Source organism: Quercus lobata, chromosome 1 (assembly GCF_001633185.2).
Source record: "Quercus lobata isolate SW786 chromosome 1, ValleyOak3.0 Primary Assembly, whole genome shotgun sequence".
Classification (NCBI taxonomy): Eukaryota; Viridiplantae; Streptophyta; class Magnoliopsida; order Fagales; family Fagaceae; genus Quercus; species Quercus lobata.
The window spans coordinates 18,335,968-18,358,775 of NC_044904.1; the positions used below are offsets into that span (position 1 = coordinate 18,335,968).

The window sequence follows — 22,808 nt, forward strand, 5'->3', positions numbered from 1 at the left end:
TACACCTATCCGCTGACTGAGAAATAAACCGGTTCAAGGCAGCAGTCATTTCGGTAAGCTTCTAGACCTCTTTGGGATTTCGAGGTGGTTGTAAACTGTTAATGGCTTTGATTTGATTAAGATTGACCTCGATTCCCTTGTGAGTAACCATGTAGTCCAGAAATTTTCCTGATCCCACACCAAAAGAGCATTTGGAAGCGTTAAGGTGTAACTTGTGCTTCCTCAGAATTTCAAAAATGTTCTCGAGATCTCCCACATTCTCGGACACTACCTTACTCTTCACCACCATGTCGTTTATATAGACCTCAATACTCCTGCCCAATTGTGTTTCAAACATCCTAATCATCATCTTTTGATAGGTAGACCCTGCATTCTTCAAACCAAAGGGCATCACCTTATAATGGTAGTTTCCAGTGGGAGTGACGAAAGCTGTTTTTTCTTGATCATCCAGGGCTAATGGTATCTGGTGGTACCCTTGAAAGGCATCTAAGAAACTCATTTGAGGATGGCCTACAGTTGCATCCACCAGCTGGTCGATTTTAGGCATAGGGAAGGGGTCTTTCGGGCAAGTCTTATTTAGATCTGTGAAGTCTACTCACACTCGCCATTTTTCACTCTTCTTCTTTACCACCACAGTATTGGCCATCCACTCAGGGTAGAAAACCTCCTTGATAGCCCTTGCTTGCTTAAGCTTCTTCACCTCATCTCTGACGGCATTAGAGTGATCCTTAAATGAGTGCCGATGCGGTTGCTTCTTAGGAGTGACAGATGGATTAACATTTAAATGATGGCAGATAAAGCTCGGATCCACCCCCGGGGCTTCATAAGTGCTCCATACGAACACATCAACATTTTTTCTAAGAAACTCTACTAGCTCTTCCTTCTCTAGAGGAGGTAGCTGAGCCCCGATCTGAAAGAACTTCTCCGGATCCTCACCAACAACGACCTTTTCCAAGTCTTCGCAATTCACCTCCACGGCCGGTCCATTGATAGGCAACACCGGAGCTCTTAATTGCTATAAGCCCTTTTTAGCAGAGGCTGAGGACACAGCTTCGAGCTGATGTGAGATTGCGACCACTAGGCACTACCTAGCCGTGGATTGACTTCCAACAATCTCTTCAATTTGGCCGCCCGACGGATATTTCACCTTCTGGTGCAGAGTAGAAGAGATGGCTTCTAGAGCATGGAGCCAGGGCTTGGCCACAATGGCAGTATAGGGGGAATAAGCGGCCACCATGATGAAGTTCACCTCTACTACTTCTGAACCAGCTTGCACGGGTAGTCTAATCTGGCCCCTCGAAATGACAACCTTCCCATCAAAACTCACTAAAGGAGAATCATAGGCTATTAAGTCCTCGGGTCTCAAATTTAGCCCTTTGTATAAGTCGAGGTACATAATCTTAGCACCACTGCCTTGGTCCACCATCACCCTTTTCACATCATATCCCTCAATCCTGAGCGTGACCACCAAAGCGTCATCATGGGGTTGTATAGTTCCAACCTTATCCTCATCCAAAAAGCTTAATGCCGGCTGGATGTTCACTTTAGCCCTCTTCGGCTTTAGACTGGTGTCCTCGGTTGATAGCCGAGCTATAGACCTCACTCTAGAGGGGCAAGAACCAATCCTCCCTGGAGCGGCAAAGATGACATTTATTGTGCCCAAATGGGGTCTTGAAGAAGCATCTCTTCGGGGTTCCGAGCAGGTCTGGCTCCCCTGGCCACTAGAATGATGCAAGAGCTACTTCAACTTTCCTTCTTAGACCAGTTGGTCCAAATGGTCTCATAAATTTCTACAGTCTTCTGTTGTATGTCCCTGGTCCTGGTGATATTGGCAATAGAGATTCTGATTACGTCTCATGGGGTTTCCTACCATCTTATTTGGCTATTTGAAGAATGACTCATTCTTAATTTTCTCTAGAACTTGATGTACCGGTTCTTGGAACATCGTGTTAACCGCCTAAGTATTGGCAGACTTTGACTGCCTAGCAAAGTCTCTTCGAGGCTGGTTGTTGTTGTATTGGTCTAAGTTGAAATCCCTCCTCTCCTGAGGGATAACCTTATCCTTTCCTTTCCCTTGTTGCTGGTCTTCTTCAACCCTCTTATACTTGTCAATTTGGTCCATGAGTTGGCGCACGCTAGTGATAGGCTTTCCTGTTAAAGACTTCCTTAAACGGTGCTCTGTTGGGAGGCCAACCTTGAAAGTACTGATGACTACGTCATCATAGTCACCGTCTGTTTCATTATACATCTCCCAGTATCTATCCGAGTACGTTTTCAGGGTTTCCCCTTCTTGCATGGACAAAGACAATAGGGAATCTAAGGGCCAAGGAACCCTGCTACAAGTGATAAAACGAGAGCCAAATGCCTAGGTGAGCTCCTTGAAGGAACCTATGGAACCCGCCCTTAAGCCATCAAACCATCTTATTGCCACGGGTCCTAGACTGGAGGGGAACACCTTGCAAATCAAGGTTTCGTTCTTGGAATGGACAACCATTCTTTGGTTGAAGTGGCTCACATGCTTCACGGGATCTGTTCGACCATTGTAGATGGTGAACGCTAGTTGGTTGAATCGTTGAGGAAGTCTTGTGCCTTCAATCCTACGCATGAAGGGTGATCTGGAAACTTGGTTCAATGCCTTACTTATAGCGCAATTTCCTAGGCCTTTGCAAGGCAGGCTCTTATACCTACATTTATGATGGTGCTCCTTGTCGTAGGAGAAAGACTTGCTGGGTGGGGTCCTACCTTTGTCTATAACTGGCATCCTCTCCATCATTAGAGGAGACGTCAGAGTCGGAGGGGGTTCGCTTTTGCTGTGCACGGTGTAGCTTTCTCTTCAGATGGTCAACCTCTAGTTGTAGGGCTCTGGTATCATCCTGACGAGAGAGATGGCTCTTATCCCGGGGCTGACTCCTACCAGACTAGACAGTATGCGCACTCCCCTCCCGATCCCTCCTTCGCTTGAGGTTGACAAAAAGATTTTCACGTTGGGATCCTATGGATTCTATCTGGTATAGACCTAAACTTACCATGGTTAAACGTTGCACTCACTATCACCTGAGTAATCTTCCCACAAATGGCGCCAATTGTAAGGACCTGGTTTGAACTCCTAGCCCAAAATGTATATGGACTTAGGCCCAAAAGGCCCAAAAAGCCCAAAACAATAAATTGGTAGAGAATGGGTTGGAAAACTGTGCTTCAATGAATTAAGCAGCAAATAAACAGATCTTGATGATAAAGAAAGGAAGATAACAAATTTACACTAAGGAAAAATATCCTCGGCAACGTCCGAGGAGACTGGTTCCTATAAATTGCTCTTGAAGCTCTATTACAAGTTTGATTCCTAATTGCTACAGTATTTCCTTTTTTTTTTTTTTCTGATCCCCTCTTCATGGGGGGTTTCTTATGTTATATAGTCTCCTTTGAATGATCTTGGTCCTACACTTGTTAGTCATTTAAGCCACTACTTAAGTGCTTGTCCTATCGGACACTCCTTCAGGTTCTCTGTGAGTTGGGATAGCTAAGGCAGCACTGTTCAGGGGTTTTCTCCACATTAATGCAGCCAGAAAGTTAGCTGCAGAGCATTTAATGCGGTGGTAATATCTTTTCTTTAGATATTTCTGAGCTCCCAGCCCTCTGGTACACTCGAGATACATGTCCCTACCATTGGAGCCTCCTGGATGGTTACCTTGAAACTTTAGGATACACATTTGAGCCGTGCTTAACCTATCCGAGGAGACATTTCTCCTCAGACCACCTTCCGTTCGCATCTTACTCATTAGATTCCAAGCTTGATCCATCCAACACCATTCATTTGTTCTCAGATCACTATACTCTCAGCCAAGGCCTAAGGCCCAATATACCATTTAGGCCCTTAGCCCTACAAAAGGTATTTCAAATCCAGGTTTAGGACCAAGAATGATGAGAATATCTGACGTTAGGGGGGAGGGGGGAAAGACACAATGCACATTTGAAGGTTTGTCCTTTTTAATCCCTTTCAAAACTGAACTATTAACTCCATATGCATGTGTTTTTTTTTTTCAAAGCAAGTTTGCATCATTATAGTTTCCTCTCTTGGTGTATTTGACCCCACACCATTTATGAGGCCTGAGATTCCCAAAATGATTTGGCAGGTGAGGAGATTCCATTTTGATGTAGATTTAATGAGCCAAACACATATCTAAGATTTGGTGGTAAAGTCGCTCTCTCCACTGTATCTACTCCTCGATTTCTTAGGTTAGTTTTTTCTTAAAAATGTTGGGTAGCATAGATTATCAACACCTCTGATTTTGAAGTTGGCCCCCTGTTTGATTGTCCCTTTTAATAGTCATAAATCATATATATTTGTACACAAAATTTGTATTGTTCTATTATGAAGAAATGATGACAAACTGAATTAGACAAAGTGCCAAATGATGGATATTCTAAATTTACAATAATGATTCTCTTTGTCTTATTTGTGATTTATATGAGTTTGGTCTTCTTCATTCTATGCCAACATGCATATTTTAAGGACAACACAATTTTTAGAATGTGTCGTATGCATTGAGATATCAATCTACTGTTTATTTCTTTGAAATTAGCTTTTCTATTCCCTAATGAACCCCACCTAGAGAAGTTCCAATCTTCAAAGAAATGTGTCACATTGGGTTGGTATATCTTTTTCTCTTTGATACTTTTTTTTTTGTTAGATGTATATTCCCATTCTTAGTGCATTTTGCATTTCAACCTCATGAAAAATAAGATTGTCTTAAATTTATTTAAGTTATGTTCAGCACTTGCCTTTGGTGTTTGGGTAGTATTGTCATCTTTGTGACTTGGAGTGCTCTTTAGCTTTTGAGTCAACAAGTAATTTGTTGGGAACTATTCTTTCCTCCCAAGTCATTTATATTACGTATAAAATACTTAATAAAAAGTTCAAGTTCTCCTGTTAAGTTTGTTACCTTAATTTAATGTAGCATTCGTTGACCAAAGCTAGTGAATTTTTAGTCTTTAGGTTTTCTTCTTTTCCTATTACTAACCAATCATTTGACAGTTTATGCTTGATGTGTTAGTGTACAATATTGTTGATTAAAATCATAATGGTTGTTGGGGTTGCACTTCTCTTTGTATTTCTATGATTGTTGATGTAGAGGAAACAACCATATAGTTTATATCTATTATATACAACTAGCCACTAACCCGTGCGTTGCGCGAGATAATTATTTTTATGGTGGTTTTATTAAAAAAAAAATTACAATTTAAACTAATCTAATAATGAGTAATGTATTTCATAAATATATTTTTTTATTGTAGGAACAATCATAAATGTAATATAGGAAATCCAAAACACCCAAAAAACGTAAACTAAAAAAAATTAATAAAACTTAACAATGATTAATTGAACCAATATTAGGATAAATTTTTGTTTTTGATAATCTATTAAGGTTATTTTCTTTGTAGAAATTATAATTTTGGCCGCACAAAACATATTATCAAATAAACCATTATTAGCAAAATCTAAGAATTAAATTTCTATACATGCATTGTTATAAAATAATAATAATAAAAATAAAATTGCAAAAGTTAAAATTCGTTACCTATCCGATTATTTTCGTTTGGCTAACCTTTGCTTTTCTTTAAATAAATGGCATTATAGAGTACTTCTAATACAACTATTAAGAGTATTTTGTCCACCACAAAGAATTAGAAAATAAACAAAAATTAGTAAAGTCTCATAGTTTAACATCTAAATTAAGCACTATAAAAAATCATGCTATGTAACAAAATAAATACTAAATTATCCAAATCATGCAATGTAATAGAATAATATTATATTTTTATATACTATATTTAATTCTTTAGAACGCAATAGGATAACATTTAACAATCAAAGAGAGAGAGAGAGAGAGAGAGAGAGAGAGAAAAACAACAACAACAACAACAACAATTTAAAAAACAAAACTAAATCACAATTTAAAAAACAAAACTAAATTGCATTAACCCAAAATAGAGTTTTAAAGAATATAAAAAATTATCAACCTAAAGTAGAGATGCAAGAAAAATAAAAAAATCCACCAAAAAATTTAGAGAGAGAGAGAGAGGGAACCTCTTTTTTTTTTTTTTTTTTTTTTTTTTTTTTTTTTTTTTCTTGTGAGGGAAAACTATGCATAGAATAGAAGAGATAGTGACAAATTTATAGTAAGAGGGTGTGAATAAAAAGAGACAAAAATAAAGGAAGATGAAGGGAAAGAGGAAGAATGATATTAATGTAGAGGGTAGTGGGGAGACAAAAAGGTAAGGGAGGGAGAAATATTGAAGTAGTGGGGAGATGAAATGGTAAGGAAAAGAGAAAGGTTGGAGAAGTGTAAATATTAAAAAAATAAATGTTAAAAACAATTATAAGAAAATTGAAAAAAAAAAAAAACCTAAAGCTTCAACATTTTGTTTTTTTTGTTTTTCCTTTAAGATGAAAAGGCTCACACAAAATCTTAAAACTGAACTGAAAATACTTTGAGTTGGGCTTGATAGTAGAACTAAATAAATAAAAGGTGGGCTGGATTAATTATACAGATTTATTATAGGGTGATAGTGGAAGTAAATAAATAAGTAGTGGGCTGCATTTATAAGGCTGGAAATTGTAAAAACCATTTTAAAATTGTAGAACAAATCATATTTAAAAAAAAAATGACGTGGCAGTTGATGTGGCGCAACATGAGAGCAGCAGCATTAAACGTTACGCTTCAGCTTTTAGTAATATATAGATTTGTTCTAAAAAAAAAAAAAAAAATTATAATTTGAGTTAGCTTTCTTTGTCGCAGGGATTGTGCTAAGCTATTGATTTGCTTCCACTGTGATGCTACAAAAACCAAAATTGAAGGTGATACATTAGAAATCCCAAATCCTTAATGCGATAGTGTTGCTCTTTTCATCCTAGACTGATCACGGAGACATTATCCAAATCATGCTTATTTTTAGCCTAATTATATAATAGAGGTGTGGTGAATTACTTTTGGGTTGTAAGCTATTAGTAGATATTATTGAATGTACCTAGATAAGCATTGTATTAGTAAGAAATAATCAAGCTCACATTCTTTTTACATACTTCAAAGGGTTAGAACTATAGTTATTAGATGACAATGTTAGATGTAAATGTCTAAAATAGCTTTCGAATTCAAAAGAAGAACCAAAAAATGTAACTGACTGTAGAAGAGATGTCAATTAGTAAGATACTAAGATTGTTTCTATTGGAGTAATCATCTCAGAGTTGAAGTAAACATTAAAATAGAGGGCAGAAACTTGAAGATATTAAATTTATAAGCATAATGTCAGCCTTTGAAGTTGCCATAATATTGTGTAGTTTGATTAGCTCCCTGTCCAAAATTTTGGTGCTCTCGTAATAAACTAAACACAAATGTTATTTGAGAAAGGTAGAGTGTCTAATGTATGCTTATTGAGAAAGATTTTCTTTTTAACTATTAGTTAGGAATGAACAATTTTTAGCTTTACCATTTGAGTTCTTAAAAGAGAAATAGTATTTTTCATTTTAGTAAATAATTTTTTTTTCCTGCACATTGCACGAGTCTGCAACTAGTAAAAGTAATAGTCATGCCTCAAACACCAAATTATCCAAGTCATTCTATATAATAGAATAACATTGTATTCTTATACATTATCTTTATATGCAATAGGATAACATTTAACAATTAAAGAAAAGAGAAAAAGATAATAACTTAAAATAATAAAACCAAATTGCATCAACGCTTTTCTCCAAAAAAAAAAAAAAAAAAAATTGCATTAACGGAAAGTAGAGTCTTAAAGAACACATGAATTCATCAATCTAAAGTAGAGATACCAAAAAAAAAAAAAAATCACAAAAAAAAATGAGAGAGAGATGGAAATAAATTTTTGTGTGGAAAAATATACATAGAATAGGAGAGAGAATAACAAATTTATAGTAATAGGACGGGGATAAGAAGAGCCAAAATAAAAAGGGAGAGAAGGGGATAGAGGAAAAGTGATATTAAGGTTGAGAGTAGTGAAGAGATAAAAAGGTAAAAGGGAGGGAGAAAGGTTGTAAGAAGTGTAGTAGTAAGATACATTATATCATATTATATATAATAAAAGTTAGGCTTAGACGCCGTGGTTGCGCCATGTGGCTTTACTAAATTGCAGAAATTTTAATAAGTTTTTAGATTTTAAGAATAGATATATACATATTTTTTGGATAAATATGACAAATCAAGTAATGAAAGAAAATAGTATTTCATTTACAACTATAACAGTTGTGTTTATCTAAAAGAATTACCTAAGGATAGAATTTAAACCAAAAACAGAGGAAAACAAAAAATTGACAGTGTTTTTAGCATTGTAGCTTTTAGTGGGTTCATTGGCTTCCAGTTTGACGTACAGTCATGTGACAAAGGAAATATAAAAGATGTTGCCAAATCATAAAAATTTATATACTAATATAATAATCTCATGTCATGAATTGTGATTATGCTAATGGCTAAGTGCTTATCTTTGATTTGCAACAATCTTCTTCATCACTCTAATTTATTCTTATCATTAAATAAAATTAGATTAACATTATTTTTTATTTGTTAGGATATATTTCTTAAATTAAGGGATAATATTTAACATACAAAAATTTAACTTAGATAATATTTTTCATCTAATTAACATTATTTTTTTATTTATCAGAATATCAAGCTACAAAACTGGATAAGCACAATCCAAATTCTTCAAGAGGTGATTAATATAAATATATCCCAAGAAACAGTATATATCTCCAATAATTTGATAATCTCTATCTATCCCAAAAAAACTGTATATATCTCCATTAATTTAATAATTTCTACGTTGATGACATTTAAAATATATATATATGTAAATTCCTTATAGCTATCAACCATGATATCTTTCTCTCTTTTAAATTTTTTTTTTAAATTTTAAATTTTTTATATGTTACGTTATGTTGAATCAACTCTTTTTTTTTTTTTTCTTTTTTCTTTTTTCCTATTCATATGACCTTTTTTTTAATTCCAATTTTTATGGGATAAAAACAAAAACATTGATTAGATATCTTTAATTTCAATAAGATTTAAATGAATTATATTTCAAATGGAACTCTACCAATATATAACCCTATATATCTTTTTTGGAGTGAAACTTATTTCAATATGTGAATGTCTAAATCCCATGACAATGTAGGTATGCATTCTTTCTTCTTTTATTATTATTATTTTCATTTTGTTTATTTTCTTTAGCGTTATTATTAGTTTTTTCTCTTCATGTGATTTTAATTAATGAATTCAAAACATTGGAAAACATTGTCAAGTTTCTAAAGCCTCCTTCTTTGTTTTTGCATTTTGTTTTTATTAAATTGATTAGGTTTTGTGTATTGGTTGCCTTTTGTTTAAACTAATTTTCTTAGCTTTGATCTAATTTATATGCTTAGGGTTAGGGTCTTAGAATTAATGATTAAATATGGTTAGAATTAATACTTTAATTTTAACAATTTTCTTATTTGATTTTTATGTTACATCAAATTATCAAGATGTTCTATACGTGTTTTCTTGAATTATCGACTTTAGTCTTAATTTATAATATTATCAAGATTATATTAATTTTAGATTTATCAATTGTTTAGTAAATTTTTTTAAAATAATTATCAATTTAAAATTCAATTTGGAATTATCAATTTAATTTAGTTTTAGGATGAAATCTTACCTCTTATTTTAGTGAGATAATTATTTACACTTGATAATTTTTTTCTTTTATTTTTATTGAATCTATTAATATATATAATTATTTATACATTTATTTTATAAGCTTTTTCATAAAACCGTGCAACTCACGAGCCTATAACTAGTAATTAATAAAAAGAAGAAGGTTCAAAAATAAGGGAAAAATGGTTGGAAATAGGTGGATTATGTGACCGTTGATGTGGCTCAATAAGATTGTAGTAATAATAAATGTTATGCTTAAGCTTATATATATATATATATATATATACATATATGAGATGGGTTCAAGTTACACCTAATGTAACTCTTATAAAGTTACATCTTTTTTACACTGTAGATTTGTAAGTGATCTAATAGCTAAAAAAATATCATTAAATACTATTACTTTTCATCTCATTCATAATCAATACTAGTATTTTCTCTCTCTCTCCTTATTTATTGTTTTTTGCTTGATTAGAGGGCACACTACCATTTTTAACAACTTACATTTCTAAACTTGAAAAAAAATAAACTATACAAGAAAAATATCTAAGATAGATAATCATTGAGAAATAGAATGGTCAAGTAACTTCAGCTAAGTACTTGGAAATAGTAGTTCATTTTTTATTTGATTGATTGAGAAGAACAAGTTCATTTTCAATTACGCTCTGTTTGTTTCACTGGAAAACTATCTATATAGATAGTTTTCCACATTTTCCAGTGTTTGGTAGCATAAAAAAAAATTAGTCAACGGAAAACTATCTTTAGTCAATGGAAAACCCTAATAAAAACAAGGCTTATTTTCTATGGGATGTTTTCCAAATTTTTTTTTTGGAAAACAATCTCTCTCTCACGCATCACATCTCCTATAAATATTTTTTTTTTCTTTACCCTCTGTAGTCAAGGGAAACAACTATTTTGGCGCCTCTGTCTCACAGTCTCACGGTAAGTTCTCAGTTTTCTCCCTTCTCTTTGCTTTTTCTCTCCTCTCATATTCTCACTGTCTCTCCCCCTCTGGTCTCTCCTCTTTTCAGTTTTCACAGATTTCTCTCTATTTGTCTCTCACGGTCAACAACTCTTCCTTGCAGTATTCCCATGGTAAGGTTCTTGATTTCAATTATGCTCACACGGTTTACTATCCAGATCTTCAATGGTAGCCATTATTCAATTATACGTCACTGTAATTATTGTCAAACGTTTTGTATACAAAAACATCAGAAATCACGTCAGAAATAAACCTGTGATTTAATGACTAGTTGGCTATTGGCACGTATCTTTTCTATATATTCAGGCCTATGTGTCCAGCCATGATAGAGATATAGAAGAGGTTTTATCTATATATATTTTCATGTTAGTCATATTAGAATCCTCTCTCAATGTCTAGGGAATTAAAATTATTAAAGAGTTTTGTTGTTGTTGTTGTTGTTTTCGTTAGGAGAAATACTCTGTTTCTCGGTCCAAAAACAGAGTGTTTGTAAGCCAGTCAAAACGTGGTCCAGAAATAGAGTGTTTTTAAGGGCAAATGTCCCTCCTTCACCATCTATTACCTTGTCAATTTTTAGCCTCTAATAACAAACTCAATAGTTATTGTTTCTAGCAAGGGCAGCTGCACATACATTTCAGGGGGTTCAAATGAACCCCCTGACTTGAAAAAAAAAATGTATATATATATATATAATATATTGCTTTACTAATTTAATACTTTTAAAAATATTTTTGCACACTTTATTTTAAATCTTACACACTCTGATCACATATCAATTTATCTCACAATCAAATAACAACTTATTGTATTATTTATGGAAGGATGAGTGTGGTTGTGTGAGTTAATAGTTATACAGTGCAAGTGGAATTGAGTTTTTTTTTTTTTTTTTTTTTTTAATTTTTTAAAAAAATGACAAATATATAACCACAATTGCATAAAAATAAAAATATTATACAAATTTAACAAAATAAAATGGTCATACTTATATTGACTATAGATAATGAGAACTGATAATAAACTATCATGAAACGATTTCAAAATATGAAAACTCGTAGAAGAAAATTGTAAAATTTCATGTATTTGTGTGTTTTTGTTTTCAATAATTCAATATATTCAAATTTTTTTTTCTAAATTAAATTTTTGTTTAATTTAAGTTTCTTAATGACCTCCCTAGAAAAAATTCCTAGAGCCGCCATTGGTTTCTAGTATTTATGGAGTGATGATGTTGTTACCTTATAGTTTAGTCTCATCAAACTTAAAGTGTTCATTTTTTTTATGAAGTGATTTCTTTAGGTACCTGTATATATGAATGCTTTCTGTAAGTACACATTTAATTCATACTCATCAATTTTTTTTTTTTTTTTGGAAATATAGATGGATAACCCATCACTTCCTGCTGCCATAATGGGGGCAGCTACATCTGTTATTGCTTTGGGTGTTGTTCTTTTGAAAGGACTAAGATCTAGAAGAGTTATGCCTAGAGAACCTCATGTTAATCGAGAGTTTGAAAGAGAGACATATATGAATGATATTCTTTGTAGAGGTGATATGCGTTGTCTCCATCATATAAGGATGAGACCCATTGCTCTTTATGCGCTATGCAAAATTTTGAGCGAGAATAATCTACTTTAAGATACCATTCATATATCCATTAAAGAACAAGTGTTAATTTTTTTACACACTATTGGACATGATGTGAGGTTTCGAGTTGTTGGTGGGAGGTTTTATAGATCAGTTGAGACACTGCATCGATACTTTAGGCATGTCCTTAGAGCTATTTTGCAATTATACAAACACATGATTAGAGAGCCTGACAAAGATACACCTTTGGAGATAAGAAATAGCAGCAGGTTTAACTCCTATTTTAAGGTAAATTCCATAGGCTTTTATTTTCCCCTGTTTTTTTATATACATATAAAGATATAAGATAAATGTAACTTATATTGGTCGTAATTAGGATTGTGTGGGAGCTATTGATGGAACTCATGTTCGTGCATCTGTTCCAATTCAAATACAAGGAAGGTTTCGCGGCAGAAAGGATGGAACAACACAAAATGTCCTTGCTACTGCTACCTTTGACTTAAAATTCCCTTATGTATTAGCTGGTTGGGAAGGAAGTGCACATGATTCACGTGTCTTAAATGATACACTCTCTAGGCCAAGGGGATTAAAAATTTTTGAAGGTATTATAGGAATAGAAAGTGATTTTATTATGGATAGTAGCTTTTGGAGTGATTTTTTTTTCCTTTTGACTATGAACGTGTAGGTAAATATTATCTTGGTGATGCTGGTTATGGAGTTCGGAAAGGAATTATATCCCCTTATCATGGTGTTCGTTACCATTTGAAAGAGTTTAGTGATAACCCGCCAAGAAATGACAAAGAATTATTCAATCTTCGCCATTCTTCTTTACGCACTAGCATTGAGCGTTGTTTTGGGGTTTTGAAGAAACGTTTCCGTGTGTTAGATGCAGAACCTTTTTGGTCATTCCCAACACAAGTGGATGTAGTCTTAGCTTGTTGCATAATTCACAATCATATAATAGGAGTTGACCCTTTAAACTCAATTATGAACAATGGGCTTTGTGGTAGTCCACTTGCAAATGACAGTACAAGTAGAAGAGTCCAACAATCACAATGGGAAGTCCAAGAAGAAAATAGAGAATGGGTTTAAACACGGGATAATATTTGTCGTAAAATGTGGGAGGATTATAATGCTATGGAGTGATTTCATACTCTTTATATTATTTGGTTATGTAATGGATTTTTTTTGGTTTTATATTATCAAGACTTTTATGTTACAATTATTTTTGTTTGGCATGCACACCCCCAGTTCATATTTTGTATTGAATATTATTTATATTCTTCTTTCATTTTGTCTCATTTTTCTTGTGAATATCATTGTAATAGAATTGCAATGGGAAATAAAAAGGATACTCAGAAGGTCAAGGACACCAAGACCAACTTTAGATGGTCACAACCAAGGCAGAATTTATTACTTGAGATACTTGCAGATGAGGCTCTTCATGTAAACAAGCAATCCAACACATTTAAACATGCATCATATGCTAAAGTAGCTGAAGCAATTACTGAGAAATTTATGATTGAATGTACTCCAAAGCATGTGGAACATCGCTTTAAAACACTTAAAACCAATTGGAATACAATTGCATTACTTCGTAATAAGAAAAGCGGGTTTGGATGGAATGATGATTTGAAAATGATCACCTGTGATAGGACAGTGTATGATGAAGAAGTCGAGGTAAGAAACTTTTATTATTTTTATTTTATAGGTAGAAACTTTTTAGTTTGTATCATTGTAAAGTTTAAAATTTTTCATTATCCTTATTGCTCTCATATTAGTTTTTGGCTCTATTCCTTTCTTTTTCTTTTTCTTTTTAATTTTTTTCTTTTCATTTCTTTACACAGGCACATCCAAATCATGCACAATTTCTAAACAAGAAAATTGAGATGTTTGATGAGATGGCTTTGGTTGTGGGTAAGGATATGGCTACAGGAGGTTTTTCCAAGGGAGTAGGTGATATAGGTGTAGAAGCGTTGGATGACTCACCTCCGCTTGTTGATGCTGATGTTGATGACATATCCAAAAAGAAGCAAGTTGATCCCTCACATGTGGCCTCAAGTGAAACAAGGTCTCACAGGAAACGAAGTCATGCTACTATGATTGAAGATGCTGTTTACCAAGATTTGTCCATACAACTTGGTAAGGTTGCTTCTGCAATAGAAAAGATTTCTGAAAATTAGCTAAATTTTGGCAGTCTTTATGAAGAAGTTATGAAGATGGATGGATTTGAAGAAAATATGCTTGTGTCTGCATTTGACCATTTGAATGGGGATGAAAAACAAGCAAGGTCATTCATGTTGAAAAATGACAAGCTTCATAGACAATGGTTGCAGAACTTCTTTGACAACTATTTAAGCCAATTTTGATTATGTAGGTGCATTTTTGTTAGAATTTATGCTTTTCTATTTGGACAATTTCGCATTTTGGTATTTATTAGACTATTTGGCGTCTAGTTTGTAGGTTTTGAGATCATTATAATGGGTATTGGTTTGCAACTTTTAGTCCTTTTGTTTCATGGGCATGTGGATTTGGAAGCAACTTTTAGTCCTTTTGTTGGCTAAAAATTATTTTAATATGGAATGATTGGTTTGCTATTGTTACTAGTGGATATTGATTGCATAATTTTGGTGGTTAATAGTGTAAGTGCCATGCTCAATCATGATAGGAAGCTGAGAAAGCTATCTGCTACAAAGGTGTGGGATGGTAAAAGATAAGCACTTCTTGCCAATATGCGTATTTCTATTCACTTGGTATTGATGCTTAGAGTTCTAGAGCCACACAAATTGCAGTGGTATAGCTGCAATGAGATAGTTTTCTAAAAAAATAAGATAGTTTTCCAAAAAAATAAGATAGTTTTCCAAAAAATGTTTGTACATACCAAACACTAGAAAACATTCTCAAGCCCATTTTCAAGGTCGTTACCAAACACTGGAAAATGAGATAGTTTTCCAACAAATGTTCTCTTGGAAATGACCTATTTTCCAGAAAACATTAATGCTGAAACAAACAGAGCTAACTTTTTTTTTTTTTTTGAAGAGCTGACTGGAACTAACTTGCTTGTGAATACATTGAATTTTCTCCTTGTGCTTGATTACTTTTTTCTCCCGTGAGATCAATTAGAACCATATTCTTTTTAGTTCAGAAAAGCTATCCAATGGTTTACAGAATCAAATAATCCTCAGCTCTCCATTATAGTTGGTTCCTTATGTAGATCCATACAAGACTTATGAGGTTGTGCACTGACACAATATATTATTGCTTTCTGAATTTAGCAATATTCAACCAAATGACTCTCTATTATTAGTACTTCTTTGTTTGGTTAACAAAACTTACACATCAAAATAAGAAGGCAAAAACACAACATTAGAGATAGAGGCAGTGTGCCCTTTAGCACGTCTTATTAGTACTTCTTTGTTTGTCTCGTATAGTTTTTATTTTTTCCAAGTATAGAAATGTAAGTTGTTAAAAATGGCAGTGTGCCCTTTAATCAAGTGAAAATAAATAAATAAGGAGAGATAAAATGCTAGTATTAATTACGAATGAGGTGGAAACTAATAGCATTTAATGATATTTTTTTAGCCGTTAGATCTATTACAAATCTACAGTGTAAAAAAGAAGTTACTTTACAAGAGTTACACTAGGTGTAACTTGAACCCATCTCTCTCTCTCTCTCTCTCTCTCTCTCTTTCTCTCTCTCTCTCTCTCTCTCTCTCTCTCTCTATATATATATATATATATAGATTGTTGCAATCTCTTTGTCCAAATATATTCCAAATAATTTTTTGTGGGCTTGGCAGAAACTCAGTTGGTTCTGAGGATCAAAACTCAATGCACTGATGTTGAAAAGTATAGTAAAAATAAAATTTTCATTCAAAGAAAGAGGAGAAACTCTAGAGACACAAAAAAAATTGAAACTTGCTAATGTGGCAGATTGTTAGCAGTAGGTAATAAAGTTATGTTAGTGGCAGGGTTGCAGTAAAAATTTGTCAACTTAATTGGTGTGAAAAAGTTTTTTTTTTTGTTTTTTGTTTTTTTGTTTTTGTTTTTTGTATGTAGCATTACTCAAGAAATAGCAAGACTCATTGAATCCGTGAGTTCAAAATTCTACTTTCACAGTTTGCCTTGCCAAAAATCTCTTTTTAAGATGGTTTTCAAAACATTGGCAAATGAGAGCATGAAAAATGTCTCCTTTGTGTGATCCCATATAGTTCAAACTTTTAACTGAATAACCACATCATTCACTATAAAATGATGAGATCCTAATGGTTAGGACCAACCACACAAACATAATTTATATACTAAGGGTCATGCTAACGAGTGCCCTTAGGGCACTCGTTAACAATCCATTTTAGGAAAATTTTCAAGCTATGTAGTGTTCATTACACACACTTCAATGCACACACTTTTACACAATTGGAAAAACAAATAAATTGTGACTTCAAGTCATGATTTTTAAGTTAGAAATCGTGACTTTAATTGCTTTTTTAATTGTATGTAAAACTGCGTACAACAATATTTATTCTTTCAAGTTTGTCTCGACATCAACCCTTTGTCAACTGTGACTTTTTAGGGAGTTGTTGGGACTTGTTTGGAAATTGTCAAGAATTTTTGGAATTGTCACACGTTGATGAATCAAACCCATGTGCTTTTAAGTTGAATTTGCTAGATTGAGAGCTCGAGGGTTATGTTTGTATGAGTTATTTTTTTTCCCATAAATTTAACTTATTTTAACCCAAATTGCAATGGTTTTGTCAAAATTCAATAGATTTTCGAATTCTGGATTTTTTGCTTGTGTGATTGGGTGCACTTTAGTTAAGTGGGACTTTATGCATTACTCTCCTTAACTTTCTCCTAATTCATTAATGAACCCATTTGTACGTTGCTGCTTGATAAATTTCCATAATTTTGAAGTGTCTTTAACTCATTGGGATCCTTTTTGCATATTGTATCATGGACACTTATGAACATTTTAATCTAACATTACTTTCCTATAACTCTTGAGTTATTGCATTTTTTGAAACTAAATTAATTATGTTTGTACGAGCACTTGATTGAATTTGTAATCATGAAATAAATTTTAAATGAGTCATGCGAATTGTTTATATATGGCCACTTATTGGGTAGACAAAGATAGCTGATTTGGATGAAACTTTGTCTTTCAGTAATGAAGAACTTGTTTTTAATCTAAAAGTAATGAACTTGTTATTCTTAACTCTTGGGTCTATATAACTTAAGTGACACAGTCAAAGTCTTTTCCATTCTTTTAGTAACTGATTTATGTATAGGATTCCATTTGCCCCTATAGTTGAGAACTAATGATTGGATCTGTCTACAAAAATTATAGATTTGCTCATAATGATCAAATTATATCCGGTCTATTTCATGCCTCATTTCATAAAGAACCTCAAAGTGGCTCTATTTTATTATATTCCATCCATGTCCCAAATTCCCAATTCCATTCATTTAATATCCTTTTGGCATTATTAAAGGTATGTTTGGTTAAAGGTGAAATAGAGTGGAAGGAAAACAATAAAGTAGAAATTGAATTTGCATGTAATTTGCTAAGGAGGGAGGAAAGAAAATTTTTGGGTGGGCCTAGATATTTTCCACCTGGGCCGCACAAAACTTGTCTCTCGGAAATAGAGAAAATAGGCATGGAAAGGATTGTTGAATATGTAAGACAAAAGTGCCCCACCATTCTGAACAAAAATTTGAACCACCAAGGTTCACGAGCTCCTTGAGTGAACATTTTTTCTTTTCCTCTTGGCTCTTCACTCGGCCACGTTCAAGCCTCTTTCATTTTTTTTTTTTTCGTTTTTGTTTTTTTGCTCATTTGTTTCTTTTCAGTTTTCAAGTCAGTTTTATTTTTTTTTATTTTTTTTGGTTAATGAAGTATTCATTCATTCATACACAAAATTTTTAATAAAAATATTACGTGTTACTTCTGTTTTTTTTTTTTTAAAGGAACGTAGTAAATTTTTACCAATTCTATTTTCTATTGTTTTTATTTTTTCTCAACCAAACAAAAAAGTTTTTTTATATTTTCACTTTTCTATACTAATTCCAAACAAAAGTTTTATCTAGGTTATTTCTAGATGATGTATGTGGGCTGCATATAATGCTCATTGACTTTTATGTATGGTCATTGTTGTTCATGCACACCATGTGTTTGCTAAAAAGCCAACTTCGTAATAGGTCCAGTTTTTAAGTGGTTTTCAGGTTTATTGTCTCATATTTTTAGTTTGGATTAGGATGAACTTTGTTTCGGAATCAAGTTCTAATGAGTTCGATTATCATGCACTTCTCATGTACATCTAGGCATTATAGGACTTCTCTCTCTCTCTCTCTCTCTCTCTCTCTCTCATCTTTTGAGTGTTCCTTTCATGCTGGCTTTTTAGGATTGTACGTTGGACTAGTGGCCTAAGAGTTCATGAAATATCACACATAGGGTTGTGCCTTAAATATTGACTGGTCTCAAGGTGCATTATGGCTCCATGTAACCCTCACTGGGCTTTGTCACACTTGTCTCCTCAAGTCTTTGAGTCCTGCGCTTAGTAGCTAGCATAGCCCTCTAACATGGAGTTATTGAACACAATTATTTCAGATGCAATATATTGAACCTAATTATCAAAATGTAACATAATCTTTAGGTATCCTTGCCCTCACTAACCCATAGGCTATGGAACACGAACCATCTTAGCTGTCTCTGTTTCATTGCCCAGTCTTTTTCTTATATATGGTGTTTGATCAGCAAATAAATTTCCTGTACGCACAAACACATAAAGAAATAGAAAGAACACAGTGAAAAGGAAAATCACAATATCACAGGACAAGAAACAGCAAACTCATAGAAACTCAAACAACAGACCACACTGTTTAGCAAAACTATGCTTTATAGTTTAAAAAAAAAAATTCCGTAGGAATTTTATTCATTAACAAACTTCTACAGCTACATCTATCTTTACGGCCCTCATCCACCCAAGAGTACATTAACCAATATAACAAAGATCGTTATAAAACAGACCAAAAAACATATTTAACTACAACCAAAAGATCTGATTGCATATTGCAATAGAGAGCAAAGACTAAGACAGACATAGTTATCGTAAATCTTTAATGTTGGATTAACCTGTCCTACTAAACAGAAACGGGCAAGGTGGAACGAGCACTTCAACAACACCCTCAAGCATCTGCGTAACCCTCCTCATGGTAGGTCTTAGAGATGGATCTTCTTGAATACACCAAATGGCAATCATCACATACCTCTCCAGCTTCTCTTTGTCATCCAATTCCTCCACATTATATTCAACTAGAGCATCTAGTGCACCTTCTCTATAGCAGTCATAAGCCCAATCAGTCAAAATTGCTTTTTCTTCCTCAATTTTCTCCATATCTACGCTTCTACGGCAGCAAATTATCTCTAGTAGTATGACACCATAGCTATAAACATCGACTTTAGGTGTGATTGGCATGTTCCTAAACCATTCGGGTGCAACATACCCTTTCGTTCCTCTGATGTTAGTATGAGTTTTGCTTTGGTTCATTCTCAAAAGTTTTGCCAATCCAAAGTCGGAAATTCGCACATTGTAACAGTTGTCAAGAAGTATGTTTTGAGGCTTTATATCACAATGGATAATTTGGTTGCTGCACTCTTCATGTAAGTACCAAAGGCCTCTTGCAATCCCAACTGCAATATGGATTCTTTGATTCCAACTAGGTTTCAAGTCTCTGAAAAGAAAACTTGCCAAAGTGCCGTTGCTCAAGAACTCATATACCAGTAATCGGTGTAGTCCCTCATCACAGAATCCAAGTAAACGAACAAGATTCTTGTGATGTGTTTGACCGATCACATTCACTTCAGTCTTGAACTCTCCCTCATAATCTTGAACTGAACTATTTAATTTCTTGACTGCCACTAGGACACTAGAACCCATTTCTATAGCTCCTTTGTAAACAACACCAAAAGCTCCCTTACCTAATTCTTCTTTGAAACCATCTGTAGCTTCTACAAGTTCTTTGTAAGTAAAACATCTCAAATTCATCTCCACAGCACCAAAATTTCTCATAGGAGTTTTGAGCTTCTTATTGTAAATAGAGAAAACACCCACACAAATTGCAACAATTAATATAATGTTCACAAACACAGAGCTAGCAAGAAGCGCTGACCACATGAGGATCAAATTGTCATGATTCTTCTTCTTTGTTTCCGGAATTGGCAAACGATGATCCGTAAGTGTAATTGAGTTATTTTTTCTGATTTTCATAAAAGCCTTCCCGCCAATTTTGCTGTTGTCCACTCTCCCATTAGAGAGAGGTAGCTTCTTTTTGTAACAGGTATCACCGTCTTTAAAAACAGCAACGACACACATACAATCATCCATGCAAGACTTGCTGCATTGATCTTCAGTATAAGAGTTCAAGATTGCGTAGTTTTCTGAGTTTATAAAATATGTATTTGTTAGGACTTCAAAATAATAAAGATCTTTTCCAGGACTTAGCTTGTCGTCTTCACAGCCTTGAATGAAGTCTGGTTTGCAGCTGCCATATGGGTCATTTGGATCGAGTAAGGAGTATCCCTTGGGGCATGTACAGATCGGCCTCTTATCAGATCCAAGGGTGCATATGCTATTAAAACCACAAGTGCCACTACCTGCGAATGCAGCACTGGCAACACAAATATTATCCGGCACAGACCAAATTGGAGTCCAGATTCCATTGGCACTGGAATTCTTTGGGTAAGAACATAGCGTGAAAACTCCATCAAAGTTGAGAGTGGCTCTGAAATAGAATTCAGCAGCTGACTCTGGCTTTCCCTGTCTTAGAGGAAGTGTTTGGTTGTCATCTCTCAGAATGTAAATATCGCCTGACTGGTTAAGCACCAGTTGTTTACCAGGATTCGATGGTTGACTTGTACCACTTGAATAATAAAAGTTATCTTGAAAATCCGTGGGCAAGTTTATGGTATTGAGCACAAGATCTTTTTCAGGAATCAACCGTAGTTGGAACCTTCCTTTGGAAAAGTGTGTCTCTGATTGTCGAGAAGAAAGCACCCCTCCAATATCCATATTTTGTGAAGGCAACAAAGTATCTGTGGGATTGTTGAAGCTTTCCCATAGCTTATTAAAGTTGCGATCATGAAGCTCAAAGTTGCCTGTGTCGCTCATAACACCACTGGCTACTGTACGAAGAATGTTATTAGATCTCCATAACTCATCCCCTTGAGGACCAGTAAGTACTAGCCCAAGGTCAGCAGTTAGCTCCACTTTTGATCCCCTCGGTGCAGGAATAGTATCTAGTCTATCTTTAGCAAACCAAACTATGGTTTTATCTGGTACTTTGGCAAACCAAATGGAAAGCAGGAAGAGATCCGTCTGGTTGAGTGGGTGAAATCCAAAAGCAAAATCACCTGAAGGTGATAGCCATGGAGAGCTATTGTTAGTGGCTGTGAGAAAGTTTCCAGTGGTAACATTACCATTATTTTGAGCAATAGAGAAAATTGGTAACAGAATTAGTAAGAAAAGTAGGTGAGGCAGAACAAAATCCATGATTGCCAGAGTGAAATGGGTTCAATCAAGAGGAATTGCTGTTGTAAGTCAGGCAACAGGAAAAGGAAAATGCTCTATTAAAACTTTTGCTAAAAAATTGTAATGAAGGTTTTTATTTATTTATTTATTTATATTTATTTTTGAGAAGGAAAATTGTAATGAAGGTGATGAGCAGATTTAAACAACCTAATGCCGGGTAGCATTTTTCATAAACGAATGCTTAAATTTTTTATTTTTTTTTTGGTTAGTGACAAATTGTTTTATAAGTTTTATGCATTTAAATTTATGACATGATCTGTTAATCATTAAGTCTAGATACACAAGAAAATTTTTACAAAATATTTCACAAATGCATGAGATTGTAAGTTGTTTTTTTAATTAAGGATAAATTACATATTTAGTCCTTATATTTTATATCAAATATAAATGTGGTCCCCAACTTCTTAATTGTTTGGTTCATAACTCAAAATCGTGTTTCTCATTCTCATAACTCAACTTTGTCACTTTTTTTTTTTTGGAGCCCATAGCCTGTATGGTTCAAAATGGTCACTTCTCCCTCCCGCGTGTGATATAAGCAGGAAAAGAAAAAGTAAATGAAGAAATTTATGTTAGGTTTAGGGGAAGTTGGAATTGTAGTAATGGCTACAAAGAGTAGAGAGAAAAAACAGAGGGGAACGATAGGTGTACGTATTTATTGACCTTCATTGTGAAGCTGTAGCTAAAGCCAAAGAAGAGAAAAGCTTCCAACGGTATTGAGCAAGGATGTGACAAGTCATTAACAGGCCCCACGGTTGCACTTATTTACGAAAATGCTATCAAACACATTTCTTAAAAATTGAAAATACTTTCAGAGTAGTTCTCAGTCATCATCCTCACAACTCAAAAATTTGAGATATGAGTCATGGAAACAAAAATTGAAAACTTAATCAAATAAATTTTCACTCAATGGGTCCCACAGATTTTGGGTTTTGAGCGATATAACTCAAAACA

The 22,808-nt window shown here is 33.9% G+C and overlaps 2 protein-coding genes across 2 annotated transcripts; one reads left to right on the forward strand and one right to left on the reverse strand.

Moving 5' to 3' along the window:
• Positions 1–12,063: 12,063 nt before the first annotated feature.
• On the forward strand, positions 12,064–13,362 carry LOC115950241 (protein ALP1-like). The gene is made up of 4 exons (XM_031067475.1): positions 12,064–12,232; positions 12,347–12,558; positions 12,647–12,872; positions 12,956–13,362. The coding sequence occupies exons 1-4, from the start codon at positions 12,064–12,066 to the stop codon at positions 13,360–13,362; spliced, it is 1,014 nt and encodes a 337-aa protein (XP_030923335.1).
• Positions 13,363–19,171: 5,809 nt separating this feature from the next.
• LOC115981846 (G-type lectin S-receptor-like serine/threonine-protein kinase RLK1) lies at positions 19,172–21,887 on the reverse strand. Its single transcript, XM_031104244.1, has one exon. It carries the CDS (start codon positions 21,816–21,818, stop codon positions 19,398–19,400), a length of 2,421 nt encoding a protein of 806 aa, XP_030960104.1. The 5' UTR covers positions 21,819–21,887; the 3' UTR covers positions 19,172–19,397.
• Between the last annotated feature and the right edge of the window lie 921 nt (positions 21,888–22,808).